At 32.9% G+C, this 26,718-nt stretch overlaps 4 protein-coding genes across 14 annotated transcripts; 3 read left to right on the forward strand and 1 right to left on the reverse strand.

Annotated features, from left to right (window-relative positions):
• Window positions 1-3,640: 3,640 nt before the first annotated feature.
• LOC140984101 (probable transcription factor GLK1) lies at window positions 3,641-7,739 on the forward strand. Of its 7 annotated transcripts, none has more exons than XM_073451286.1 (9): window positions 3,642-3,823; window positions 3,903-3,967; window positions 4,136-4,223; window positions 5,213-5,533; window positions 5,838-5,978; window positions 6,335-6,658; window positions 6,733-6,780; window positions 6,897-7,007; window positions 7,468-7,739. In XM_073451286.1, the coding sequence occupies exons 4-9, from the start codon at window positions 5,225-5,227 to the stop codon at window positions 7,624-7,626; spliced, it is 1,092 nt and encodes a 363-aa protein (XP_073307387.1). In that variant the 5' UTR covers window positions 3,642-3,823; window positions 3,903-3,967; window positions 4,136-4,223; window positions 5,213-5,224; the 3' UTR covers window positions 7,627-7,739. The 7 variants fall into 7 exon arrangements, with proteins under 7 accessions (XP_073307392.1, XP_073307387.1, XP_073307389.1 ...); XM_073451288.1 differs by having other exon boundaries at window positions 4,139-4,223; XM_073451287.1 differs by having other exon boundaries at window positions 3,903-3,957.
• A 1,453-nt stretch (window positions 7,740-9,192) lies between these two features.
• On the forward strand, window positions 9,193-16,435 carry LOC140984871 (uncharacterized). Of its 2 annotated transcripts, none has more exons than XM_073452545.1 (17): window positions 9,193-9,299; window positions 9,409-9,498; window positions 9,649-9,760; window positions 10,488-10,515; window positions 10,731-10,829; window positions 10,943-11,012; window positions 11,090-11,127; window positions 11,272-11,346; window positions 11,432-11,527; window positions 12,507-12,570; window positions 13,718-13,771; window positions 14,337-14,422; window positions 14,524-14,584; window positions 14,755-14,819; window positions 15,136-15,241; window positions 15,718-15,806; window positions 16,214-16,435. In XM_073452545.1, exons 1-17 carry the CDS (start codon window positions 9,234-9,236, stop codon window positions 16,374-16,376), a joined length of 1,362 nt encoding a protein of 453 aa, XP_073308646.1. In that variant the 5' UTR covers window positions 9,193-9,233; the 3' UTR covers window positions 16,377-16,435. The 2 variants fall into 2 exon arrangements, with proteins under 2 accessions (XP_073308646.1, XP_073308647.1); XM_073452546.1 differs by having other exon boundaries at window positions 9,219-9,299; window positions 9,441-9,498.
• Window positions 16,436-18,309: 1,874 nt separating this feature from the next.
• LOC140984163 (protein NUCLEAR FUSION DEFECTIVE 6, mitochondrial-like) lies at window positions 18,310-21,444 on the forward strand. 4 transcript variants are annotated; one of them, XM_073451400.1, is made up of 4 exons: window positions 18,310-18,581; window positions 18,687-18,808; window positions 20,647-20,696; window positions 21,164-21,444. In XM_073451400.1, exons 1-3 carry the CDS (start codon window positions 18,430-18,432, stop codon window positions 20,664-20,666), a joined length of 294 nt encoding a protein of 97 aa, XP_073307501.1. In that variant the 5' UTR covers window positions 18,310-18,429; the 3' UTR covers window positions 20,667-20,696; window positions 21,164-21,444. The 4 variants fall into 4 exon arrangements, with proteins under 4 accessions (XP_073307501.1, XP_073307504.1, XP_073307502.1 ...); XM_073451403.1 differs by lacking the exon at window positions 20,647-20,696; XM_073451401.1 differs by lacking the exon at window positions 21,164-21,444 and having other exon boundaries at window positions 20,284-20,698.
• Window positions 21,445-21,737: 293 nt separating this feature from the next.
• On the reverse strand, window positions 21,738-23,866 carry LOC140984924 (reticulon-like protein B17). The gene is made up of 8 exons (XM_073452620.1): window positions 23,271-23,866; window positions 23,013-23,166; window positions 22,855-22,929; window positions 22,619-22,760; window positions 22,468-22,537; window positions 22,310-22,375; window positions 22,105-22,227; window positions 21,738-22,001 (listed from the first exon to the last, which is right to left on the reverse strand). The coding sequence occupies exons 1-8, from the start codon at window positions 23,788-23,790 to the stop codon at window positions 21,850-21,852; spliced, it is 1,302 nt and encodes a 433-aa protein (XP_073308721.1). The 5' UTR covers window positions 23,791-23,866; the 3' UTR covers window positions 21,738-21,849.
• Between the last annotated feature and the right edge of the window lie 2,852 nt (window positions 23,867-26,718).

The following is a 26,718-nucleotide window of genomic DNA, read 5'->3' on the forward strand; positions in this document are numbered from 1 at the left end:
TCGTAAGGGCACCAACAGTGGGTTAAAGGGGTTTTAAACTTTTTAACACCCACTCNTTTGTAGACATTTTTAATTAAATGTTGTTACAAATACTTACTAATGACAGTTGTAAAAAATTAATAATGTGTAAAATAAAAAAAACATATTAGATTAATTATTTTGATATTTTTAATTGATGTCATTTTTTATATGGAGTGAAGTCAATTCTGGTAGAAGGACGCGTTGAAATGGACTACTGTGAAAAGCCAGTGTCCAGCAAAAAAGAAGATAGTGCTTTCTTATCTATACCAACCACCGTGAACAGTCGCTCTTGAGTTTTGAGTCCAATTTCTACACACACACCATTATTGTTTTCAGACATAATATTCAGTAGATAGTGTTTTAAAAGAAAGCTACATGTATCAAATTGTTTATGTCATTTATGCTACTTCTTCTATAAATTATGTTAAAAAATCAGAACTTGAACCTAACTCAACTTTAAAAGTTAGTTCAAGAGAGCAGGATTGTCCAAACCAATTTATATAACTCTCAGATATTTTATTCAACCGATGACAACTAACACACCCCTCACGCCAAGAAATGAACATTTGGAGCGTGACTTAACTATGGGCAGAACAGGGGACCTAACTATAGGCAGTCCAACACATAACTGTAGAACCTGGGCTCTGATATCATGTTAAGATTGGAAATCGGACCAAACTCAACCACAAAATCTAGCTCAAAAGGGGATGATTGTCCAAGTCTATACATGCAACTTCCAGTTATTTTATCCAATCGATATGAGACAACTAACCAGTAGCACTTTCAAATTCTTAGAAAAATCAAGTTTTTCTGTAAGAATATGATTGCTTTAAATAATGGAAAAATCTTTTAAACAGATAATGTTAATCGATAGTAGTATGATATAATATTTAATTATTTGGATTTTTTTATATTTAAATTGATGATTATCACTCTCTCTTTTACCAATTATAAAAACGTGTGTTCTTCGTTCACTGGTAATTTTTTATGTTTTAAACTATAACTAAGTTTTCTTATTCAAAAGATATACGTGTTAATGACTAGGAGTATGTAGACATGTGTGATGTAACATAAACTAAGCTACCTATATTTTAATTAAATGCAATTTAGCTACTTGGCATATGTGTTATATTTTTAAAATATATTTTATATTTATTCTAAAAAATAAGTATATTTTTATTATGAATAAAAACTAAATAGTAATATAAATAATTTAAATGTACATATGAGATAATAGTGAGATTACAGAGTTGATGGAAAAAATTTATTAAGGAATAGAGTGTATTATAAGATTTACTTAGATAAATTAACATATTTAAGTAATTTATCATTATTGATTTTTGTTGTAGTTTTTTATTTGGGATACACGAACTCAAAAATATTATGGGAAAATAATATTTTTGTACACTAACTTTTCTTATTTTGTATTTTAGTTAAATAAATTTTCAAATTAGTTTTTATGCAATAACTTAATTCTTTTTTTTTTTTTGGATTTTAATACTGAATGATTACGTAAAACTGAAAATGTTATGATGTGAAATTATAATTACTGATGTGACACCGAAAAATATTTGTATGATACTGAAAATTGTTGATTTGTTAGATGTCACGTTAGCAATTGGATCAAAATAACCAAAAAATAAAATTTTTTTTGCACCAAAATAAAAATTTGAAAACTTAATGAACAAAAATCCAAAATTAGTGGATAAAAAATTTATTTTCCCAAATATTATTAACGACCTCTCCTTTTATATATAGCATATTAGAGTTAGTTTATGTTTTGATTTTAGTTACAATAATATTATGTCGCCAAATCAATACTTATCATACAAAAAGGTTTTCATCAGAGTAGGGTTTTGATATATACATGAATTTGAACTTTAATCTCATCATTAAAACTAAGAATTATGCTACACATTACTTTTGAAATTACAAAATGATCATAAATGCACTTTAATTGAAAAACTCTTTTAAAAATCCATTTGGGATAACTCTATAATTTCAAAAATAATATATAACCTAAAGTATAAATTTATTATACGCATAACATATTTATAAGTGATAACGGGAATGCTAGCTAGCTTGCTTGACCAAATCTCTTCCACCATATTTTTTCAAATAATAGATTTTTTGTGAGACGATCTCATATATCTTTATTTATGAGATAAGTCAATATTATTCATATTTACAATGATAAGTAATATTTTTGGAATAAAAAATAATATTTTTTCATGAATGACCCAAATAAGATATCAAATCCGTAAAATCATCTCACAAAAATTTTTGTTTTTTTCAGAAGCTATAGCGTGTATGGTGCACGGCCATTTTCAATAATAATACTTTCTTTGTAAACAATTGCACCTTTTATTTTCCAACTAAATAGCTGCCACCTTAATTGTTACATTAATTTGTGTACAGAAAAGTTAAATGGCATCAATAAATTTCCATTGTAGAAAATTTGTGATGATGTACTAGTCCACCCTACTTTTCAATGCTCATTTCTCAGTTCCCACCCTTTTATATTATGATTTTATTGTCAATTTACAAGTGATTAATGTATCTCAAATATTTAAAACAACTTGTAAATGAAAAACTTGTCACGATTAAAAATTAAGAATATCATATAATGGCATTATTCTTTTTGGAATATGTAATAGGTTTTTTGTCATTATGTTTAATTTTACTTTTTCTGATTTTGATTCGCTATGTTATCAGTATTGAGTTTCCCGTCCATATCTTTCATCTTAAGAAAATTTTGGCCTTATTTGACAATTTTAATAATTTTTTCATGAAAACACCGTATCAACGACGTATTAATATAACACCAGCATCAAATTAAAGCCACATAAGAAAAATAATAAAATTACAAAAATAATGAACTAAAAACATGAATAACCAAATTATAATTTTCAAGCATGGTATAAAAGTTCTGGTCTGTATTTTTCATATGATGCTTTATCAACTTACAAACATATGATTGAGATTTATACTTAAATTTATGAATGGAGACCGGAATTGTATCTCAGTGGTCTCATCCCCTGTCGGATTAGTCGATTCACTGGTTAGGTCCTCCCTCTCTGTGTGTGCTGTAATGCAAAAAAATCATTCCTCCCCGCGTGTGTTGTAATCAAAAATATATATATGAATGAAAAATTATGGAATTTATTAATTTATATACTGGGCAATGTATGTAATATGGAAATGAAATAATTTCTGAAATCAATTATTAATCAATCGTAAGGGCACCAACAGTGGGTTAAAGGGGTTTTAAACTTTTTAACACCCACTCTCCAACGCCCACTCACATGAGAGAGGACGTGGGGTGTTCACATGAAAGAGAGTGTGGGACGTTCATACTGTGTCAGTTTTTTTAAAAAAAAATTGCACAAAAAAACCGATTTGCTGACACACGGGTCCTACGTATTTTGAATTATTTTAATTATATTTTATATTTTATAAACGTCCAAAAAAATTGGACATTTAGCGACGGAGTGGACAGCGGGATCTACAAATAAAGAGTGTGAATGTTAAAATAAATGTGGAAAAATAAATGTGTTAATATAATGTGTATGTGATATGTGGATCTCATATTTTTGATGAAGTGGTGGGTGTTCTCGTAAGGTAACTTTTTATCCTGTCTGCTGTTCTGTAGAGTCTCTCTCTGGCTAAATATTATATTATAAAATTAATTCATGATCACAAGCTTTTCAAGAACACTCACTGGCGCCTATTCATAACTCATTAATGATTGTTTGATCCGAGAGATTTCGGAGCAGCTCTCCGGAGAGGTGACGAGTTCAGGGTTCGTGAAGCAGAACTCAACTATCAGTGTTTCGAGATTGTGTTTTTGTTATAAATTTGACTCGAAAATCTCTGCTCAGCTCTACTTGTTCGGACATCTGCCGTCATTCTACATGCCACTGGCGCGTAGAAATGGTGAGATCTCGTAAGTCACGGTTCAAATTTCTTGCTTTGCAATAAAGTGGGTGGGAGTAATTCTGAAGTGGCTTGGATTTTATATATATATTTTTTTCGTGAGTACACTTTTGGAGTACTGGAGTTTGTGGATATTGTGTAATTCTTTTTACCTGTTATTTCGTGTTTTGGTTGGAAGGAGACTTGGCCTAGAAGCAGCTGCTGATCATGGAGAGCTTACAGGAACCTGATCCTGTATTGCAGAAAGTTCTATCATAGAGTATGAGGTAAATTTGCAGTTTAAATTTATCTCCTTCTGCAAAGTTGTGGGTGACATTGTTTTAAGTTGAATTTAGTTGTCCAGTACTGATATATTCATTTGTTTTTGTGGAGAAAAGAGGAGCATATCGTGTCTAGGTGCTAATTCTTGTGGATTAATTTTGGGGGGAAAGATTACAATCAGAATATATAGAAGTATTCAGTAATCACTTCCCAAAAGTGGCTAGTTTTGTTTGTTTGGATCCGAATCCAACCAAACATACATTTAAAGGCAAAACATCGAAGCATGTGTCTGATCTTCTGAGTGATTGTGTTAAGATTGAGATCCAGAGTTAGTTCAACCTCAAAAACCAGTTGAGGATCGACCAATTCCATACATATGACTCCCAATGGTTTAATCCAACCGATGTTGGACATTTAACATATTCCGCTCACACTCAGGAATGAACAACTGTTTACAAAAAATTATCGAGTGTCTCATACATCAGTCCAACACATAATGGTGGATCTATGGCAGGATCGGAACTTGTCTATGATACAATGTTAAGATTGAGGATTAGATCTAATTCAACCTCAAAATCTAGCTCAACTAGATGTTAAGCACGATAACAATCAGTAAATTTTTTTTCTGAAATGGAGATTAGTTGCCTCTCTGAACTGGTAATTATAATTCCTTTTAACTGATAGTATATAATTATGTCATGAGCAAAAGTGCAGTATCACATCAATTTCACTCATTCTCGTTCATCAGCATTTTCTGATATTTAGTGCCACATCTCTTGAGCCTCTCTAGTCCCGATATTCTACTATAATACTGTGCTCTATCCCATATATTCTTGAATTTCATATGCATGAATAAATACTGTCTAACCGTCGAGGAATACCAAATTTTAAGGATGACGTTCTGAATGGATTGGAATAAATTCGTAGACTTTTTAACTGGAATATGCTTGACATTGTTATTCGATGATCTTTTTGTGTGGATTGGGATGACTAGCTGGATGTGGAGATGGACTCAAAATGTGTTGCTGAAATCTCAGCTTGGGCCGATGAGAAACCAGAAATAATTACTCATGTTAGTACGTCAGTATCCGATGATAAAATATCTGAAGAAAGTAATTCAAACAAAGAAGTAAAGGCAACCTCTGTTTCAACCTCAGCCTCAAACCAGTGTTCAGGATCAAGCTTGATTCAGGGAGAGGAAACCGTGATTAACAGTAAAGGAACATTTGTTGTTAATCCATCTTTTGGAGAGGCTGAGAAAGGAAGTAAATCTTCAGTTCACTTGAAAAATCCTGTAGGCAAGAAGAAAGTGAAGGTAAGTAAATGCAATTTGTAAACCAGCTTGAATTGTGTGGTTATGTTTTTTGTGTTAATGATTTAAGAACGTTTTCTCTATATAGTCATAATTGTGAAGTTGTTTCAGTTAATTTTATATTCTATTATGCTATCTGTTGCATGCATCACCATAACTATTCAGGTCATTGCTTAAATTTGCTTATGAACGTTAGGTAAATTGTGATTTTGTAGTTTAGTGCCTCTTAGAGTTCTGTGGATTTGAATGAGCTTGTTTACATTTAAGATTTCAAGAAAAGACCAGTGGTTTTGTAATTGGTATGCAGGTTGATTGGACGCCTGAGCTGCACAAAAAGTTTGTGCAGGCAGTGGAACAGCTGGGTTTGGATAAGGCTGTGCCTTCAAGGATTTTGGAGCTCATGGGAATTGATTGTCTCACTCGCCATAATGTTGCCAGCCATCTACAAGTATGCAAATTTCTTAGGATATTCTAATGTGTTTCTTAATTTATCATTTATATAAATATATATTTGTTTAATGTGCGACTTCAGATTGTTTTCCAATTGTTGATCACAGCTATCAAGAATGAATAATCATTTTGTTGAAATAAGTACTTCAATCCGTAATTTAAAACTTTTCTGCTATTGTCAGATTTTAACATCGCCAAATGTTGTCCCAAAATGTGTTAAACTTGTCTTGATAGCAGAAAATATTGTTTGAAAGAATTTAGTGACAGGGGCAGTTCTTGATATTCTTATTGATGCATGCTGTTCTTTTTTCACAGTATAAGCTTCAATAGGCTTGTATGTGTTTTTCCTGTTAGCAGAAATATCGATCACACCAGAAACATGTGCTTGCTCGAGAAGCCGAGGCTGCAAGCTGGAGCCGGAGGAGGCATGGTGGGGCAGGCAGGCCAGATGCAAAATCTTGGGTGGTACCTACCATGGGCTTCCCCCCGGTGACAACATTTCCTCATTATAAACCCTTACATGTATGGGGTCATCCGTCCGCGAACCAATCATTTATGCGCTTGTGGCCTTACAACCAAGCCCCCACACCATCTCCCTCACCTGTATGGGCCTCAGATCATCCTTCGCCGCCATCATTATCTAATGACCCTAATTTTTGGTGTTTCCTCCACCACAATGTAAGTGTACTCAATACACAAATTTCACCCTGGTAACTTTTTCCTACCTTTAATGGCATGTGCCATTTATGTAGGTTCCGGCACCAGGAATGCCTTGCTTTACAACGCCTTTTATGCCCACGGTAGTTGCAATATCTTACTATTCAGATTGCTTTTAGTTCATATTCTTTTGTTTTCTTACGAAGAATTCATGGACTCAAATCTACGAATTGGTATTGTCCACATAACAACCATGCAGACATTTCCATCTCCTACTGTACAAGGCATGTACAGAGTGGACCCTGTTGTTGGTGTCCCGACTATAACCCCTGGACGAACACTGTCTGAACCACCATGTAACTTTCATCCGGTAAGAGTTCCGTTTCGTGTTTAAAAATTTTATGAAGCATTTAAACGTCAGCACACAGCATACCTCAGCTACTTATACATGGAATTAGCTTATAGATTCTCTTTTAGTAATACAGTTCACTCTTGCACTTTGATTTCTAGTAAAGTGCTGGAAACCTGGAGGTATGGTGGCAGGTGCGCCATGGATTGAGAAACAAAAACAATACTTCCTAAAATTCAAATAATACTACTTACCAAAAGAAGAGGACATAAATTCATGCAACGATGCGTAATAAAATGGTTGTATTGAGATAATTCTATTCTTGCATATACAGTGTTTGAGAGATCCCATTCCTGTGGAGCTTGCACCATAAAAACGCAAGCAGTTTTCGTCGCACGCTTTAATTATGATAACCAAGTCTGGCTTAAAGTTTTACTAAACATTACTCTCTTTTCTTCCCCTAACTTCGTCATCATCAAAGTTTGATCAGCCAAAGGAGAAAATAGATGCAATCATTGGTGATGTTTTATCAAAGCCATGGCTTCCTCTACCACTTGGACTGAAGCCCCCCTCAACTGATGGCGTACTGATCGAGTTGCAACGTCAAGGGATATCAAAGATTCCACCATCTTGTGCTTAACTGGCTGCTTCCTTCTTCGATTTTGTCACGCCACTAACAAAAACAGGCAGTCTTTTTTTAAAAAAATTTGAGATGTGGTGGAATGGAAATCTTTCTGCATATTAATTTCTCAAGATGATTCCCTGTCAATTTACTCGGTGAGGTGCTGATTGGCTCCAAAAGAGTGACATTAATACATTCCGGTATGGGAATGAAGTTGTTCTGGAATAAATGAGTTTGATAAATTTGTGTTTAACATGTTCTAAGTATTAATTAAAATTAATTCATTTTATAAATGACAATAAGTTTTATTTTTTTGAAAAATATATATTTATCCTTTAAAGAAAAATTAATATGTGAATTTTTACATATTTTTTTCAATTTTTTTATTAATAACCAGGGTGTTCATCGATCGGTTCGGTTTTCGGTTTTAGAAATATATAATCCGATATCCGAACCATTTTTCTTGGATTCGGTTCGGTTTTCTACCAAAACGGTTCGGTTATTTCGGTCGGTTAATTCGGTTTTGGTATAATTATTTAAATTAATAATATAAATATATTGTAAAATATAATATGTTAACTTTCTACGTGTTTTCTTAGTAAAATATTTAAATATAAGGTCTAAATTAATTAAACAAACAAAAATCAACTAAAAATTGTTCAAAATAGTTTTTCATTCACTAAATATCATATCAAAATATATAATATAAATAAAAATATAAAAAATTATTAATTTAATGAAATTTCGGTTTGTTCGGTTTTGACATATATGATCCAAAACCGAACCAAATAAACTTCGATTTTAACATTTATATCCAAATTACAAAATTCGATTTTCGGTTCGGTTTTTCGGTTTGGATTTTCGATTTTTTCGGTTTTATCCGAAGTTTGAACACCTATATTAATAGCGGTTCTATTAAGTCAATATTTCAAATGTAATAATAAAAAAGACAAATTGATGATAGATGATTATGATTTTTATCATCATTTAAATGTTATTTCAAATGGTAACATTTTTTATATAATATTTTTTTACAAAAATATTTAGATTTTAAATATATTTATTACATAATATCAATAATTTTAAGTGATCATTCATATGTTTATATTTTATTCATTTTAATAATTAATTATATAAAATAACATTTCGTATATCACACACAATTGTGATATTAGCTATATATAAAATTTTTGATGACATGACAATTTGATAAATTATTGAAGTTTTGTTTACAGATATCATGTAGTCATACTAACTGTCTCATATTTTATTTTATCTTTTAGTATTATATACTCCACAATAAATGATATACCTTCTCAATTGATTTACGTATGTATGTATGTATTTTAATGCTACCACAATTATATGTTATCATTAGTGTTTTAATAAATTATCTTAATATATGTGTATTATACACTTTAAGTGGCTATTAATTTATCCGTTAAAAAAAGAAGAGAATTATTCAACTTTTGAAATGTATGGGGTATATTTGAAAGAGTTGAATACTTTAGGGACTGTTTTGTAATATCCTATAAACTCGGATTTCCATATAATCTGTAACCCGGTTTCTTACTTTATTTCCAACGCTTTCTTCCCATTCTCTTTAGGGTTAAGCGAAACGCGCGATGAAGGTGAAAGTGATTTCCCGTTCTGCGGATGAATTCACCCGAGAACGAAGCCAAGACCTGCAGGTAATATACACTTTTAATCTTCTTGATGCGGTGGTGTTTTACTGAAAACCAGCTGGATTGTCAGCTTCTTAGTTTGGAAAGTTAATTTTTGGATTTCTTTTATTTGTAGCCGGTGTTTCGTAATTACGATCCGAATCTCAGATCCCAAGAGAAATCAGTCGAGTATGTTCGAGCTCTTAATGCTGCTAAATTAGACAAGGTTCCATTTTCTTATGACAACTGATGTTATAATTTTGATCTGTGTGATGTTATTTTGTCATCCTTAGCTAATTGTTTGAGTTTTATTTTTTCATTCTTAGTTGAGCTCAAGTGGTAATTAAAGATTTGCTTCGTGTTTTTGTTGTGGTAGATATTTGCCCGTCCATTTATTGGGGCAATGGATGGGCACGTTGATGCAGTTTCATCTATGGCTAAGAATCCGAATCATTTAAAAGGGATATTTTCCGGTTCTATGGATGGAGGTATAATTGTTGGTTTGGCTTATCTCTCTCTCTCTGTTTTTGTTTTGTTTTGTTTTGTTTTGTTTATTTTTGAGTTTTTCTGTTTTGATGTGAATACTGGTGCGGTTTGTGGGAAGTTTGCAAGCACCTAATGTTGATATGCTAGAAATTACTTGAGTTGTAACTGCTCGTACAAAATGATGGATTAAAACATTGACTAGAACGAAGAAGCAATTATAATGCTATAGTAAGCAATGGGATTTGATAAAATAGAAAGAATAGAGAGAAGCCTGGAGAGATAAAATACTTGAACAATCATCTGATTCCATTCCTGACACAATCAAAAACTGAAACTATATTTATTTTACTAATTTATTATCATATCTAAGTGCTTTGGCCTCTTACTTTTTCCTTATGTTCAAAGTTTAGGAAGTGGTGTGCTTGTTTTTATCTGCTTGGCTTCTGCTTCTACTGCCTTTCTCTCCTTATGCTTCTTTAAATGGACTATACTTTCTTTGATCCCTAACATATCCAATATGTAATTTACAATGTTTTGAGCAACAATAAAACTAATTTCAATCTACAAGCAAAAACAATCAACTACATTATTGGATTCACAATCCCTAACAAAGCCGCTAATCTTATAATGCTTGCCAGTGGCAGTGATTCATGGTCAAAGTATATGCTTTCATATTCTGTGTATGTTGTCTATTGAAGCTTTAAAGCCAATTCTCTGTCACATTTGCAGATATTCGTCTTTGGGATTTGGCCATCAGGTAATGCAAGTGGGTTTTTTAATTTGTGTTCTAAGATTTTGCATTGACTGTAGTAAGTTTTTACCTGAGAAGTTACTCGATGTGCCTGATTTGCATATATCCTTTTTTCTAATGAAAAAGTAGGTAACTTTTCAATATACTAGAAAAATTGAGGAGAAAAGTAAAAAAAATAAAGTTTCTTGTTCTGACAATGTTATACTCCTTGTGACAATTAGGCGGACAGTTTGCCAGTTTCCTGGGCATCAAGGTGCAGTACGGGGTTTGACGGTGTCTACTGATGGTCGTGTTCTTGTGTCATGTGGGACAGATTCCACGTGAGACCAAAATCTGCCTTTTGATTTTGGAGCTGAATTTGTATTATGTTCCATATCTGTATTGTGTGGTTGGCATTATTTCTTATGCTCATCACTCTATCTTTACGTTCCAGCGTCAGGCTCTGGAATGTTCCCTTGCCTTCTCTTATGGACTCTGGTGATATATTCAACAGTGAAGCCAAGGTTGGTGACTCTTCATTTCACTTAGTTAATTATTGCATTGTTATCTATTTGTCTGAAATAAAATTTGGGTTCTCCAGGAGCCACTGGCAGTCTATGTTTGGAAAAATGCTTTCTGGTAAGATTCTTTAGCTTTTTTTTCTCAAACGTTTGTCCTACATACTTCATTTGTCCTTATTGATGATATGGATTTCAGTATTTTTTTCTGTGATGTCTTGGTTCAATTGTGTCATGAGTTTTTTCCCTTATATTTTTTACTCAGGGCTGTTGATCACCAATGGAATGGTGATCTGTTTGCTACTGCTGGAGCTCAAGTGGACATATGGAACCACAACAGGTTTGATTAAAATTGTATATCTACATTGTTAGTAGACTGTGGAGATGTCAAGGTATCTAAAGTTTTATGTTCCCTTTACATTCAGGTCTCAGCCTGTCAACAGTTTTGAATGGGGCATAGATACATCTATATCTTTGCGATTTAATCCCGGAGAACCGAATATATTGGCGACATCAGGCAGGTCTGCTGTTACAGAAATTGAGTTAATAGTTCCTGTTTATACGGGCAACAAATTAGCTTACATCTATTAGATTAAGGCCATTGAAAGTCTTTTGTTGATTAAGGCCATTGAAAGTCTTTTGTTGACGTGTTATTTGATATGGAGCATTTTAGCTTTTGATTACCCATGTGATAAATATTTTTAGAACACGTTCTGGTTGTTGCTGATACATGAATCAGTATGCAATGATTATCGGAATCTATGATAAATTTATTATAAAAAAGACTTCTTTTTTGGGAAAAATGTTTCTGAACGTAGATACCAAACTTTGTCCAAGTGACCGAAAGAATTTGACTGGATTAACTATCTATATAATGAATAAAACAATACATTATGTGGTGCCCCACCAGACATATGGCGGTTGAACTATGCCCCAAACAGCACCAGAAACCCATGTGGCTTGGGTGTTCTGCAATTTTTATTTTTACCCTTTCAGATGAGTAAATACATTTTTAATCCCGTTGTATCTTGTGAAGGTGCTTGGAAATTGAGGTGTTCATCTTGTTTTATTTTTTGTTACTGACTATAAATAACAATCTTTTTCTGGATTTCGGTAAATATTGTGGTCATCGATACTTTTTTTGTGTCACTATTCTAGTTTAGAACTATTTCACCCGTCCGTCAACACTTTATTGGATATATTTCTCAGAACTCTATCAGTTCTCCTTTAAGCTTTAAAAATGGGGTATGTCATCCTGCTTGGCGTTCAAACTTCAAGTGCTTTTAATTTCATTTTTGTAATGATCGCCCTTATAACTATCCAAAGATAGTGTTTTAAAATCGAGTTAACGTGCATTGAAAATGTAGTTGCAAATGTGGATTGATGAATTTAAGTTGCTTTGTATATGTTAACGAGTGCTGCTATTTTGCCAGCCTGTGCTAGGTGATTGCTCTGTATTTTTTCTTACGCCTACGCTTGTCCTGACTCTCTTGTTTGCAGTGACCGAAGCATTACATTATTTGATTTACGATTGTCATCTCCAGCAAGAAAGATTATCATGAGGGTGGGTCATGTCATTTTCTAACTTATTAAGAAATTTTCTATTTTATGAAAGACGTTTTCTGGTCGAATAATTCTGAAGTATATTTTACTTTTGAGCTCCGTCCTTAATGTGTTGTAAACTTCTAGTTTTTAGGAGTTTTGATCAGTAATTATTGATAGCAATGTGTTGGACTTGGCAATGTTTGTATTTTGGAAGTTAGTCTACAAAGAATGCTATTAGTTAAGGTACATGAACAAAAAAAGTTGTATGTTGGTGAAAGTTGCTTCTCAGGTTTGACTTTTGAGAGGATAGATGGGTGAAATCAGTGATCTACGGTGTGTCACAAATCTTATTATCTCAATCAAAACAATCATGTTACGCACGGCATATATTTATGTTTTTTTTAGTCAAAAGAATTTGCGGAGAGTTGGAAGAATTTGCAGAGCTAGATAATAATCAGTTAAGTATGCTATTTGTATTAAGTCGTGATCGTCCACAGGAGCATGGCTACTAATCGGGAAATGGGTTTGTAGGAGAATAATGTCATGTGGATACTTTTAACGTAATTTACTTAAATTTGGAACAAAGTACTCTTTTTGCACATATCACTGCCATTAGATTTGCCCTGCAGAACTATGTCTGAGTTGAAGAATTTGGTATTTTATTATGCTACATTATGTGCTCTAATTAGAGCCTCTTTGGAAAGCAGAAACTATGTGAGAAATGAGAGTGAGCGCTGTTTTGGACATTCCAAACTGAATTAAGCTAGGAGAACAAAATTGTGCTACATTGAGTACATATTGCTAGCATAATTGAAAACTAAGATGAAATATTCAGTGCTTCTATATATTAGTCAATTACTTAATAATCGGGCCTTGTCATGTGCACTCAAATAATTGATTGCATTTTAAAAGTTGGTTCTTCAGTGGAATTTCAAATGGTAATGGAAGAATACTTGAGTGATACAGAAGCCCTGGGAAGAAGCTATTTTTTATTCAAAAAAATTCTTCTTTTATTGATAATTTTTCACACTTATCTGTACTTGTCATGGAAGCTATTGGTATTTACTTTGGTAGCATGCATGTCTTGTGTTGAAATTTTTATTTTTGTTTACATTGTTTAATTCATTACTGCTAGGGTTAACATGCTTACTTTTTCTCTTTTACAGACAAAAACTAATTCAATAGCATGGAATCCAATGGAACCAATGAATTTTACAGCTGTAAGCCCCATCATTGGAACTGTGATTTCTCCGTTTCATCATGTATCTTGAATGATTAATCAAATATTTGGAAAAAAAACGTTCTTCCCAGATGTGGCAAATCCTTCTGCACGAAATTCTGAATGTATGATACTAGTAGTACTCATGTAAAATTGTCTCGCCGTATCCATCAACTTCTCTTTTAATCATCTGATGTTGCTATATGCATTTGGATAATCTTTATCGACAACCAACAAGGCCTTCCCCAACCAGAGTAAGGTAAGGGTGGGGTGCTACCGAAACTACTTATTTTATGGTCTCGGTTTCTTATTCAGTGTTTTTTGCCTTGCTCGTAGGAAACTAGTTGCTTGCATCTGTATTTTGTCTCTCATCTCATGTTTTAGGCTTTCGGTTGAATTTTAAGGCAGCGTTAAAACTTGTTGAAGTGCTGAAAAGTATACATTTTACTGAATTTTTTCTTGCTGTGGTTTGGGAGATTTATTATAGAAACTACAAACTAGGTTTTCCGGAGTTATTCACACCCTCAGTCATCATGTCCGTGAATTAACATGTCATGGTAATGCAGGCAAATGAAGATTCCAATTGTTATAGCTATGATGCACGAAAATTGAATGAAGCTAGATGTGTGCACAAAGATCATACCTCTGCCATGTAAGACTCAAGTAGCTGCTTTTAAATAATCTAAGTGCATGCTTATTCTTGCTATGTTTTTTAGTATACATCTTATGGTTTACGAGATCAAACCTTTGCAGAATGGATATTGATTACTCGCCAACTGGTCGTGAATTTGTTACTGGATCTTACGATAGAACTGTGAGTCCTCTTTAATCTGTTTTTTGCTCTTCTGATGTTTTGTGGCCTTTGGGAAAGAATGATGCTTCCATGTCCAAGTAGGATGAGGAAGGATCAGAGGTGTTACATCTTTCAGAAGCTATTAGTTGCCAATAAAGATGCGAGTTCTGGCTATTTTTTATGTTTTGCAGGTGAGGATATTCCAGTATAATGGTGGTCACAGTCGAGAAATCTATCATACCAAGAGAATGCAAAGGTTTTTATATTTCTAGAGCTTTCAAATATTTATCTTCCTACCAATGTGTATATATTGTTGTAACACCACCGAAGTTTTACATTTTAACCTAAACCCTATAACATTAAATGTAGCAATGTCGGTGACTTGTTATACAAAAAATTGTATGTATATTATTGTAACTTAACGCCATTGAAGTTTCATTATGGTTTAAGCCCTATAACATTAAATGTAGCAAACTAGCAATGTTGGTGACTTGATACACAAAAATGTCGGTGACAACTCACAAGAATACATTTTTATGAATTTTTTTACGTAATTGGTTGAACCTTTGCAGGGTCTTCTGTGTCAAGTTCAGTTGTGATGCAAGTTATGTGATATCTGGAAGTGATGATACAAACCTCCGTCTGTGGAAAGCTAAAGCATCTGAGCAATTGGGAGTTGTATGAATCTTACCCTCTTTTGCTTTGATTTTTATATTTTTTATCTAAATATCGCATCTGAGCAATTTGGAGTTGTATGAATCTTGCCCTCTTTTACTTTGATAATAAATATCTGTGGTCAAGTGATTGTAGGATAAGAGCTTCTGGGCGTGAAAGACTAATTTTTTTTACCTTTCCTTCTCGTGTTTTGGCAGAAGGGGAGGGTCTGTGGTTGCCTGGTTGCCATTATCGGCTTTAAAGTTTTGTACTGTAAATCTTATGTCCTTCGTGATTCAATATGAACGAGTTATGTTTGTTCTTGAAAGGGTACATGGAATTCAAATGTCAAGTATCAAGAGAGCAAACTAGTTCTTTCACTGTTTTATAGTTGGGTACTTGGGTCATGTGTGACAGTTTTGTGGTTTTAAGTCAATACCTCTTACCAAATATTCGGTTGATTGTCCTTGCTGATGACTTGGACGTTGCTATTTTCGCAGCTTTTACCAAGAGAGCGTAAAAAGCATGAATATTTGGAAGCTGTCAAGAATCGATACAAACATCTTCCTGAGGTTAAGCGGATTGTCAGGTAAATGGATTTGTTTGGATTATCTGGAAGGCTGTGTTTTTGTGTACGTCTGGATGAAAATTCTCTTATTTTAAATTAGAGGATGATTGCTATATTTGCCTCATCTCAGCGTTCAATCTTCTGGTTCTAAACTTTGACTGTACAACAAACATGCAGCAAGTGTTGGGATTAGAAGATCTAGAATGATGTCTGTCATTCAGTCAAGTTGTACTGCATTTAAGAACATTTTTCTTTCCCATTTTGAGGAATTATCTATTACCCTACTTCATAATCAGGTTTCTATTAATATTTGGAATTAACCACCTTCAAATGACTTGACTCCCTACACAAAGTAACATGCTACTTGCTTTTGATGTGGTGAAACGTTTTCCCTGAGCATCGGTTCCTTCTGTAATGTGAATTTACAGGCACAGACATTTGCCAAAAGCAATCTATATAGCAGCTTCTCTGAGGCGTGTCAAAACTGATTCCGAAAGAAGGAAGACCGAGAATAGGAGAGCTCATAGTGCCCCAGGAAGTGTGGCCGAAGTGTCGGTGCGCAAAAGAAGAATCATTCAAGAAGTTGAATAAATTTTGTTCAGTTATGTTTGATATGATGTTCTTGATCCTTGTTCATTCTTTTACTGCTCNGTGTGTTTCAGGAGGGTTTTACGGTGCCTCGAACTTGACTTGAGACCAATGTGGGCACTGGCCGTTGGGCCAAGAGACCGTGAACCAATTGACGAGCATTAAATTCTTGAATCTTTAAATTAATTGTAAATATTTTTAAATAAATATAAATTATATGTATCATTGTATTGATATATTGTCTCTAGGTAGATTTCTACAGATCGATTTAGACAATATAAAATTATATTTTTTTGTATAAAAAATAACATTTTCATATGTTGAGTTAAGATATTTGTTTCACAAAATTAATTTGGTTTTATAAATATTTGTGTTTTATTAAATATAACAAATATACTGATTAACCCAACCTCAAAATTCACGAGGTTAAGCTTTTCGTGTTTATGTTATTAAAAAAAGAGAAAAATGAATGTTGAAAAAAAATTTGTAAAATAAATGGTAATTAACAAAATAATTTTGGTTAAAATATATATTATTTTCTATATTATTCTATTAAGTTTGAGATATTTAAGATAATTAAGTCGCAAAAAATTCTTTTTTTGTTTAATGAAAATGTGATTAAATCCATTTTAATAAATTTTCATCATAACTATTTACCATATCCTAATAAAATATCTTTATATTTATCTATATTTTTGAAATTTTTAATTAAATACTTATATCTCATAAAATCAAAATTCATTATAAAAAATGTTTTTAAAGTTTTAAATTATAATATAATCTCTCGAATTCACGAAAAAAATTATTTAATACTAAATTTTTTTAATATGTACGCACGTTTTGCGTGCAAAGAGACACTAGTTCTTTTTTTAAAAATTTTTTTTTACTTCTCTCATGTGTATTAATACACTCAAAATAAATTTGGATATTATTTTTTAAAAAAATGAGATTTGACCAAATTTATCTCTCAAAATTACCAAAATTGACGTCAAAACATCTAAGTTTTAAAATAATGTAATAACACTATATTTCAACCATTTCAGAATTTTTTTAATTTTTAAATAACATTGGCCTCAGGTTTTCTTTATTTACACACACGCGTGTGTGTATGTGTGTTTTTGGGCTTTGACCCTCTTTAAAAAGAGTGGGTATCATGTGAGACCGTCTCACGGATCTTAATCTGTGAGACGGGTCAACCCTACCAATATTCATAATAAAAAGTAATACTCTTAGCATAAAAAGTAATACTTTTTCATGGATGACCCAAATAAGAGATCCGTCTCACAAATACGACCCGTGAGACCGTCTCACACAAGTTTTTGCCATTTAAAAAATAGAAGAAGCATAATACACTTCTTATCAAATTGATGATATGTCTTGTTGGCTGCGGTTGGTTGGAGGATAAAATTATGAAATAATTAATAGATAAATGATAAAAAAAATGATTGAAGTAGAAATATAATATATAATAATAAAATAATATTATGTTTGGTATGATAGTTAAGAATTGATTAAATTGCCCTTCTACTATTGCGACGACGATCGGACGACGGCGTGGTGGCCGGTCGGAGGCGGCGGTGGTCTGTTGGCGACGGTCGTCGGTGGCGGTGATGGCCGGGCGACAAAAGCGGTCGGCCGACAGCGTTGGGCGGCGGCGGGGGTGGTCGGCCGGCGGTGGCAGGAAGTGGTGGTGAGTTTGGATATAAAAAAAAGGTAAAATTAGAAAAATAAGATGAATTAAGGGTTGGATAAATAATTTTAAAGGGTGAGAAGTGATTATTTTATCCTAGTTAATATAACATAAACATTTAAACATTTATAGGAGAGATTGATTTGATTAAATAAAAATCCTACTAAATATGTAATTAAATAGGTTTAAAAAACATAAACTAACCTAATCAAGACTACCAAATGCTGACTTTGTGTGTGAAAAAAAAAATAGTAAATCGAAAAACCCCTATTCCTGTATCGAGGGTTTTAGCCCAGCAAACCTTCCAAAAATTACTCGTTCTTGAACCAAATTTTCGATTTCCTCTGGGCAGTTCAGCAAAAGGAAATGGCCATCGCCGCCGCATCAACTGCCGCTAGATCCATATTCCGGTCCTCATCCCTCCGTAACGCCACCTCTAGACTAGCCTCCCAAGCGAAATCCGCTCGCTCGCCGTTCGGTCTCCCTTCCAGGACCCCGATTGCTCACCGCATCTTTCGGTAATCATCTATATCTACAAGTTAAATGATTCTCGAAACGATTGAGTTTAATTTAGAAAGGAATACATTTATAATTTTATTCTTTCGGATGAATAATTCCGAAAGGTCCCCTGCTGAAATGAGTGCGTGCTTGGAGTCAATGCAACCGTACCACACTGCCACGGCCTCGGCTCTGATGACCTCGATGCTTACCGCCTCTCGCTTTGGATGCAGTTGGCTTCCAGAAGGTACTCCTCATTAAATTTAATCGTTTTGTTAACTTGTAAAATCTTTCTTGCTTTGTTGATGCTGTTGATTGGTCCATCACGTAAACTTGGTGGTGTTTGTGATGAATAATCGCAGTTTCATTCTGTAGACATGTATGGATTTACAAATGCTTAAGTTGGTGAATGCAATTTTCTGTGTTTTTTCTATTATTTGTGACGCAATAAGATACAATAGAGTGATCATTTCTATCTAATTCTGTATCATATTTAATATGTGCAATGAAAAGGTAGCGGTTAGGAACTTAGGATGGGGGATGCAATAAAGTTGGTGTCAGTTTGTCTTCATTTATGATGTACCTGGTCCTTCGGTTTGCTTTTTCACTCTGAACAGAAGAAGCATGGAATAATATTATGTCCTAGTGCCGCGATAGCTTTTCTTGTACAGTCCTTTTAACTTCCAAGCCATTTTTTTGGGTGTTACAACTTACCATTTAACTATACCTTAAACTCTTGGTTGATTTATTTTTCAGTTCATTCATCCATTTTAGTGGGTTGGTTTCTTCAAAATATTACTTTATTTTGGTTTCTGCTGCTCTATGCGCAGCTCCTTTAGTATCATGAATTCCAATAGGTTGCCTGACCAGCATCTTCTCGTTCCTTATTTAGGTATCTAGCAAGATCTGTAGAGCCAACTTTTGCTGCCCTTGTCCTTTCTGTATCTGGTAAGTTAGTTTATTTTTCAGCCGTGTCTATCTACCGCCCAAAACATCATAAAGCCCTTGCATATTTGTAGGTTTTAAGCTAGTTAAGTTGTTGGCTGCATTCACTTATATATATTCTCCTGCTCCTCCGTCCTCTTTATAATTTTTTCTTCACTGATGATGAGATCGAGCTCCAAAAAATGATGATTATATATGACATCCAGCTTCTTATTCTTTATTTTTCTTATATTGTGTGAAGGCCATTAACTTAACTGTATACCAATGCCTATTACTTCATTTGAATAAAAAAAATGCCTTCTTCGTCTGCCTTATGTGTAGGCCTTGACAAGACTAGATGAAGACGAAGAAGTAAAGATCATTGCTTTTGTTTTTATTTTTTCCGAAATTTTTTAGACAATGTTTTAAATTGAAAAAACAATTGTTTTCCTTGACTCAGATATGAATAAAACTTTTGTTCTTATTTCTGTTTGCCAGGAGGTGGAATGGATCTGTGGTTGAATTTCTTTACAATTGTAACAATCTGTTTGGTTTGCTGATGTTCAAGAATCAAATCCTTCTAATCGTGTCTCTGCACTTTTCTTCTAAACAACTGCGGAATTTTCAAGAAGTTAGGATTAGATGGTTGTTTGCTTATTAGCTGGAAGTGCTTGTGTTTGTGTCTATACCTTCATCGTATTAAGACTACATGTTTATGTAGGATCATTGCCATTAGATATAACTTTTGAGGGAAGTCAATCAAGGTTGAAAACTTACATTTTATCTTTATTCAATCAGCTTGCAATGATGATGTGTGATGAACTTTGGAGGCAAGGAAATATTTAAACTACAATCTTCTTTCAAATACCAATTGTGGAAAGTGAAGAATTTAATCGGCTCCAAGAAGGCATTATGTCCACGCCTAGAAAACTAATAGATTTCTCATTGCCCATGATAAAGTTTGAGTATCATCGTTTCCTTTTCTTTTGAATGTTAAATAAATTCCCTCGTGAAAGACGAGATCCATGTGCATTATTACTTTATTAAGTTGTCCTTTGAGATTTAATTGTTAGATATTTGAATCTTTGTTTGAGATGTTGTGATTGCTGTCAAGATTTAACATTTTTGAAGTATTTTACTGATATTCTGTGTGCTAATCAGCTTGCAATGATGATCTATGATCGGTACCATCCTTCAAAGGCTCGAGCAAGGTCTCTTCCTGAAATTGTCTTATCTGAACAAATATTTGTGTCCTGGAGAACACATTTGACCCCATTTAAGCTGGTGCTGATTCCTCTATTGCGAAATCCGGCCACATGAAAACTATGAGGCGAAATGCATAATAAACTTTGCTGTGCATGCATATTGATTGGTCAAAACTCAAAAGTATCAAATGAACTGGAGATATCATGATTGTGTATTTCCAGCCGTTCTTAGTTGCTAATTATAATAATTCAGAGCGGAAGCCTGACTGTTTATGCTATGCTAATAATCGAGTTGAGTTTAGATGCTGTTAAAACGTTGTAGTTAAACCTTGTGTTCGACATGTGTTAGTGCTGTATATATACACTTTTGTCCGTAAAGCTTTGATTTGCAATGAAGCGTTTAACGATACCTGTCAAAGAAATTTGATTTTAAATGGTCTTAACACTAAAATTTATCCTTTTAATTTTGTCAGGTAGTGATGATGCATAATTTGGATGTTTTCTCAAGCATTCCTCTCACAGAGCTGTAATGTGTGCTTCGTGATTTTTGGCACATGTTCCACAACTTTGTTAAAATTTTTGTTATAGACGCCAATCTTTGACTTTGGAGTCCACAATTACTTATTACATGGCTATGTATTCTAGACATTGATGTGGTGTTTTCTATCAGATTTCCTCGTGATGAGAGTATATTGTGTCGATTTGAAATAATTTTTGGTAGTATTGGATATCTTGATATCGAGTACGACCTTCATCTAGTCTTAATCTTACATATATAAATAGATATTTGTCTGCCTATGTAATCACATCAAGTAAACACTTTTCTTTGAACAAAATATAATAATATGATACATACATAAAATGAGGTTAAGCCGGATTCCAATTTTTATATTTAAAGAAAGAACGACGATCAAACTACAGCAAAGGGATGAAGTGATGAACGGAATGATGCTGCCAACCGATATAACTAATACGAGTATAAACTATTAGTGAGGCAGATTCACGAGCTGGACTCCGCAAAAACAGCGTGTAAGTGCTTCCGTGACATACAATTGAACGAGAAGTTGATTTTATTGCCTGGATGGATGATTTCGTGTTAGAAATTACTACCGTGTGGTGGTGAGCATGAGAAATACATACCGGAAACAAAAGAAATGAATCATTTCTTGGAATCGATTTCTACGGCAACTAATGCCTGTGTTTGCTGCAGCTGCTCATGATCGTATTCCTGTTTTTTTACTCCTATATCTTCCTCATTCTTTACTTCTTTGTTCTGTCTCCGATATCTAATTATTACGAGGCACAAAAATGCTGCACAAAACCAACCAAACAAAATCAATTGTTATGTACCCACTGCAGTCTCTTGAAGTTTATAAATTGAGTTGGCTTCCTCAGTAATCCTATTAAGGAATACCAGCAAAAATCCTAGTTCTGATGGCTGTGAGATTCCAAAAAGCAGTCACAAATGATGCTGCCACGATCTTTTTGTGTGTGCAAGCTCCCCATGTTTCCAGCCCCCAAGATTTCATGTATTCAACTGTTCATTCAAAAAAATACTAACTTTTCTGGTACAAAACGTCCCAAGCTTAATTAGGATGCACCAGAGAGAATTCACCCACCTTTCTTGGATAATTCAGTTGAGTAAGTGGAATAAATTTTTGGGAATGTGAAGCCAATGAAAAAACCTGAAAGAATCACAAAAACCACAATCGAGGTTTTTGTCCTCCATCAAGAAATTCAGGTGATTTGCGGGTTAACGAATTTTAAATGAGCTTACTAAGTGCACATAATCTCCATAAGGTAAGGAGATGGCCATATTCAGCCCCCACAAGCAAGAAAGGAACAACCTAAATTAGCAGAAAAATTAAGCAATTTAACTCATTCTCATAATATTTGATTTTACAGAGTTGAAAACATCAGATACTCACTTTGAGGGTCATGGCTGGTTCTCCTGAGAACACTTCTCTTGTTTTTGAGATTGAATAATTTGCAGCTGGAAGTATTAGTCTGCCAAGTTTCACTATATCTTCTTCTTTCAACTTGAAATTACGCTTCATATCATTGGCATCCCTTCGAGATCCTCAGCAAAGGCAGAACAATTAATGACACAGAAAAAGATAGACAAAAGCATAATTTGGTTCCGAAATTGCTCCTTCAACCTTACCTTTTGCGGATTGAATTTGAGAAGAATGACACTCCCAAAAATAGAAGTCCTACTTGAGATAAGAACGAGAAGATGCTACAAGAAGTGGGCCGTTTAAGCAATGTTTGTGGATTGAGTTTTTTAGAAACAGAAATAGGGAACACAAGAACACAACATACCTAAAGTTGACACCCTTTGTAAAACAAGAAGACAGGAAACATAGGAAGCCAAAACCGAACCAAAGGCTTGATTTAGAGACATCTTTCCACATAACCAAATCACTTATAAACTCCTCGATTCGATCAAGATTGCACCCATCACCATCAGTTGTTCCTGATTCACCAATTTACACTCGATTAAGCCAAAATAATTACCACCTAAAATTACTCGTCATAAAAATAAGATGGCATTATATAAGGATCGATGATATTTCATACTCGGTGAAGAATCAGAAAGGACTAATATTGATTTTTCCTTCCTAGGCCTGCCACCTTGCCTCTTCTTTCTTTGCTTCGCCATTATTTCTTCCCCCGCGCCAAAGTCCCTATCTTCTCTCATTTCTTGCTCCAATCGTCTCCTTGACTTCCGATTACTCCTTGGAGATGCAGCACAGCCCAATAAAGCATTTCTACTCTTGCATCTTTTTCTAACTCCGCTGGCCTCAACAAAAGCATCATCAGCCGTTTCAAGCTTGTCTGAAAGGCGTTTTTTGGATCTTTTGGTAGACGAAGGAGAAATCATAAGGAGCTCGCGGAGCGGTAGAGTGTAAGGTGGTCTAGGAGAAAGGGTGGAAGCAGGCGATGGAGTAGATTGTTTTGGCGAATAAGGGGCTATTTCCAAAGATAGCTGTGGGATTTCTGCTCCTTCGTGGCTGAAATGGCGGAGCTTTGACAGTCTTCGAGCGGATTTCGTACGGGTTCGAGGCTCCGATCGGTGAGAAGGTGGTGGGGAATCCATAGCGTGATGCAATATTTTGTGGGTTTTCTAAGTTTGGTGGATTTTCTTGAGATGAGGATCAGACAACAGTTTATTTATTGAAGGCAACAATAGCCGTTGAAGATGCTGTCGACTTTTGAAATATTCACGGCGGGTAACACCACTTTAACGGTAAGGAAACGGGGCGGCAAGTCCGTTAATTCTTATTGACTTTTAGTAAATTTCTCCTCGATTATTATGCAAAAGTAATAATTTTTAATTCCTAAAAATGGTAATAAAATTTTTTTTATTACAGCACACGCGAGGAGAAGGGATCGAACCCGGGTCGGCTAATCCGACAGAGGGTGAGACCACTGGGCTACAAACTCGATTTCAAAATGATAATAAAATTTTAACAATGTGTTTGTCTATGGACTTTGGGGCGTACGATTTATTCTATGTTAGATGGTACTATTACCTTGTTATTCCAAATGTGTGTTATCCACACTCCACTTTATGTATAAAATATGTGTCTCTTCAAAAGTTAATATATATGATAAACAAATCGATGTGAAAAATTTCATTTAATTCTTCAAATTGAAATGAAACTTATCTTCTATCATATCCAAAATATGCTATACGGTTGTATTTGGATTGAGAATGTTGGTTTGGACAATTGGTTTGAAGTTATGATTATAAATGAAGAAATCAATAACATGTTAGTTCTAATTCAGCACACCTCTAACAATTTGTTATCCCTTCAAACTCATGGCTAATTGAGATGTAATAAATTTAGAGTTAGCAATAAAAGTGAAAAAGTACAATAAGTTTCCTACCAAACAAAAATGTTACGACAACTACATGATCATGTTGGAATGTCTGAAACAGAAAACTTTGATTCTCTGAAGTCTCTCTTCCAAAGAAGCTAAATCTGCTGCAAAACTTGTTCTCAACCAATTCCTGAGTCCCAAAACTAGGAATGTATGCGTGCAATGCACGTGGGTGACTAATAATGAAAAAGATAATCACGAGAATTAGATAATGTTTAAAATCGTTCGAATAACATCATGTTTATAAGTATTTATCAATCAAAATATATCAAAACACAATATATAAAAATACATCATGACAATAAATCATATATATTCACTTATTTATATGACATTTCTCAATCCGCGACATAATGAAAGCTCTCTTAAATGATAAATCAGCAAAAATATTTTTCATCCAAATATCATTCAAAATGAAAAACAATAAAAATAAAATTAACAGAATAGTGAATTTTACCAAAATCGAAATTAAAAAGTACTTAAATGGAATACACATAGACAAACGTCAAATAAAATTCTCTTAAGTTACTAAATTATCATAATAATGTTAAAATAAAACCATTAAACTTGTTATTTAGTTAAATATCACTTTTGCTTTTGCTAAATTTTAACTCATTGCAGATTTTATTTAATTTCTATGTTTTTTTAGGATACATATTATAGATAATTAATTTTATATCAGAATCAATCATTTATAAATTAATATTGGTGATTAATAATTTCAGTGAAATAAAATTTTAACATAATATCACTCAAATAAATATGTATAATAAAACACAAATATAAATAAAATAATATATAATACTCAATTAAAAAATATTGTATGTAAAATTATAATATATAACAAATGATAATAAATTATCAATATAATTCATATTTATTATAAGGATTATATTGATTAAAATTTTTTTAAGGATTATATCATAAATTTAGTTCAAAAGTATAAAGTAATTTTCATTCTTTTTAATTTATCCTTACTTTTTCTCTTTATGAATAAAATTGAAATAAATCAAACTAATCAAATTATGCTGTAAATAAAATATATTTTTTTTTGCAAAAAAAAACATATAGAATCTACATGCACGCAGTGTTAATTTTTATTGGAAAAGGATCATAAGAAAAATGACATTTACTGACACGATTTTAATGAAACTTGCAGAAAAGTGTAAGTTTGAGATATATATTGAGATATTAATTAAATATCATAATCTAAGAAATTAAAATAAAATAAATTATCATATTAAGGTATTTTTGTAATATTTGTCGTTAATTCAACCAAACTATAAAATAAGGTTACTATCATTTTCAATCTCAATCCTTAAATATATTTTTCTCAAATAATTTACAACACGTTATTAATTTAGTTAAATTAACATAATATTAATCGAATTATACCCGATCACAAATTAAATGATCTCATCCGAAAGCAAACCGATATATTATCCTAACCATACTTTATCCCAACTATTTCATCATGAAAAAATTTTGAGTGGAGGTGACATTGATAATCATTTACCCACACATACGCTCCATTGAGTTGCAATAATAATAATAATAATAATAATAATAATAATAATAATAATAATAATAATAATAATAATAATATACTTTTATTAGTAATCATGACTTAGTTAATGTGGTGTGGTACAACACTAATATTTAAACAATGAGGTTAAAAGTTCTTAATATAATAAAACTAAAATAAATATAGATTAATATATAATTCGGAAGAGAAGAACTTAAAATGACTATCAAAATAAATCTTTGGAAACTAATATAATCTCATAATTTTATGAAAAATGATAAATATATTATATAGATTAACTGAACTATAAAAAAGATGAAGGAAAAGAAACGATAACACGAATCATCGATACNGTGTAAGTTTGAGATATATATTGAGATATTAATTAAATATCATAATCTAAGAAATTAAAATAAAATAAATTATCATATTAAGGTATTTTTGTAATATTTGTCGTTAATTCAACCAAACTATAAAATAAGATTACTATCATTTTCAATCTCAATCCTTAAATATATTTTTCTCAAATAATTTACAACACGTTATTAATTTAGTTAAATTAACATAATATTAATCGAATTATACCCGATCACAAATTAAATGATCTCATCCGAA

Source organism: Primulina huaijiensis, chromosome 9 (assembly GCF_012295235.1).
Source record: "Primulina huaijiensis isolate GDHJ02 chromosome 9, ASM1229523v2, whole genome shotgun sequence".
Taxonomy (NCBI): Eukaryota; Viridiplantae; Streptophyta; class Magnoliopsida; order Lamiales; family Gesneriaceae; genus Primulina; species Primulina huaijiensis.